The 1634-nt window shown below is 62.5% G+C and overlaps 1 protein-coding gene across 1 annotated transcript in view; it reads left to right on the forward strand.

Annotated features, from left to right (window-relative positions):
* The window catches only part of LOC104408617 (cholesterol side-chain cleavage enzyme, mitochondrial), a gene marked incomplete at its 5' end in the record, with an annotated part of 2655 nt that extends 1727 nt beyond the window's left edge, over nucleotides 1-928 (forward strand). Inside the window, 4 exons of the mRNA XM_010018269.1 lie at nucleotides 5-134; nucleotides 266-344; nucleotides 510-701; nucleotides 806-928. Coding sequence (XP_010016571.1) covers nucleotides 5-134; nucleotides 266-344; nucleotides 510-701; nucleotides 806-928 — 524 coding nt within the window. The remainder of the gene's footprint in view (nucleotides 1-4; nucleotides 135-265; nucleotides 345-509; nucleotides 702-805) is intronic.
* Between the last annotated feature and the right edge of the window lie 706 nt (nucleotides 929-1634).

The following is a 1634-nucleotide window of genomic DNA, read 5'->3' on the forward strand; positions in this document are numbered from 1 at the left end:
CTGGCACTGGCCCCGGCTGTGCAGGAGCTGCTGCGGGCAGAGTTCCTGGCTGCCAAGCGGGAGGCAGCGGGAGACAGGGTGAAGATGCTCAAGACCATCCGGCTGCTCAAAGCTGCCATCAAGGAGACACTGAGGTGAGGAGGGATGGCAGCAAACATCCCCGGCCCCTTCCCTCCTGGTGCTGCTGGGATGTCATGGAACAGGGTGGGACATGGGCAGGCTGCGTTGTACCCAAAATGAGGCACATGGGACCTGTCCCGCACAGGCTGCACCCTGTGGCAGTGACCCTGCAGAGGTACACCACACAGGAGGTCATCCTCCAGGACTACCGCATCCCTCCCAAGGTGAGCCCCGGGGCCCCCCCCCTCCCCCCCACCCCCAAAAAACATGGGGCTCTGGGTGGAGGAGGGACCTGGAGCACGGAGGGGTGGAATCCACTGGGGCTGGATCCCATCCCTGCATCCCGAGCACCAGCGAAGCTCCACGGGGCTGACCCTGCCTCCCCGCAGACGCTGGTACAGGTCGGTCTCTACGCTATGGGCCGGGATCCTGAGGTCTTCCCCAAGCCGGAGCAGTTCATCCCGCAGCGCTGGCTGGGCGCTGACCCCAAGCACTTCAAGGGGCTGGGCTTTGGTTTCGGCCCCCGGCAGTGCCTGGGGCGCAGGATCGCTGAGCTGGAGATGCAGATCTTCCTTATGCAGGTGAGCATCCTGCTGCCGGGACACGGGGACAGGGGAGGTGGCACATGGCTGCTGGGACTGACAGCATTCCACTCCTCCATCCACTCTATTCTCCTCCATCCCAGATCCTGGAGAACTTCAAGATCGAGACCATGAGAGCAGTGGAAGTTGGAACCAAGTTTGACCTCATCCTTATCCCAGACAAACCCATCTACTTGACCTTGCGGCCGCTCGAGTCCCCGCTGTGAGGAGCCAGATCCTGGGAACATCCATTTCATCTCCTTACAGCCTGACTCCAGCCCAGGGCTGGGATTTGGGGGACGGCTGGGACGCTTTCATGGCCACAGCCTTGGCTTGCTGCATCCCTGCCTTTGCTCCAGCACGCTCAAGGCTGCGCTTACGCCAATGGGGGAGATAAACCAGAACAACCCCAACACTGCTGCTGCCCCACGGTGCTGGGGGGTGGGTGGGTGCTGCTGCAACCCCCAGCTGCTCGGGGGTCCCCAGGGTGGTCCCCGTGGCCATGCTCCTCCTGATGCTCTGCCTCGCCTCTGATTCCCTCTGTGATTTCTTCATGCAGAAAAGCTCCTTCCTGGCCGGCGTTTGGTGTCTTGATGTCTCTAGCTGGGTTTGGGCAGGGGAGCCAGGGGCTGGGGGCTTCTCAGGGGGCTTCTCAGGTGGCCCATGGACATTGCTGGCAGGATCTGCTGGGGAAAGGGGAAAGCTCCTGGGAAGATGTAAATCCCTCTCTGGGGAGCCTCAGGTGCGGTGAGGGGGCTGCAATAAGAGGGTCTGGAGTATCCCAGGGGATGGAGTGGTGGGTCAGCCCTAGGGACCACCCTCTTATCCAAGGCAACCCCCCTGATGTGGGATGATGACGACCCTCCGCTACCCCCCATGTCTGTGTGGGCAGAGGGGTGGCTCTGAGCCCACTGCTTTCCCCCATGCGGGGTG

The sequence above is a fragment of the Nestor notabilis genome, unplaced genomic scaffold (assembly GCF_000696875.1).
Source record: "Nestor notabilis isolate BGI_N333 unplaced genomic scaffold, ASM69687v1 scaffold21057, whole genome shotgun sequence".
Classification (NCBI taxonomy): domain Eukaryota; kingdom Metazoa; phylum Chordata; class Aves; order Psittaciformes; family Psittacidae; genus Nestor; species Nestor notabilis.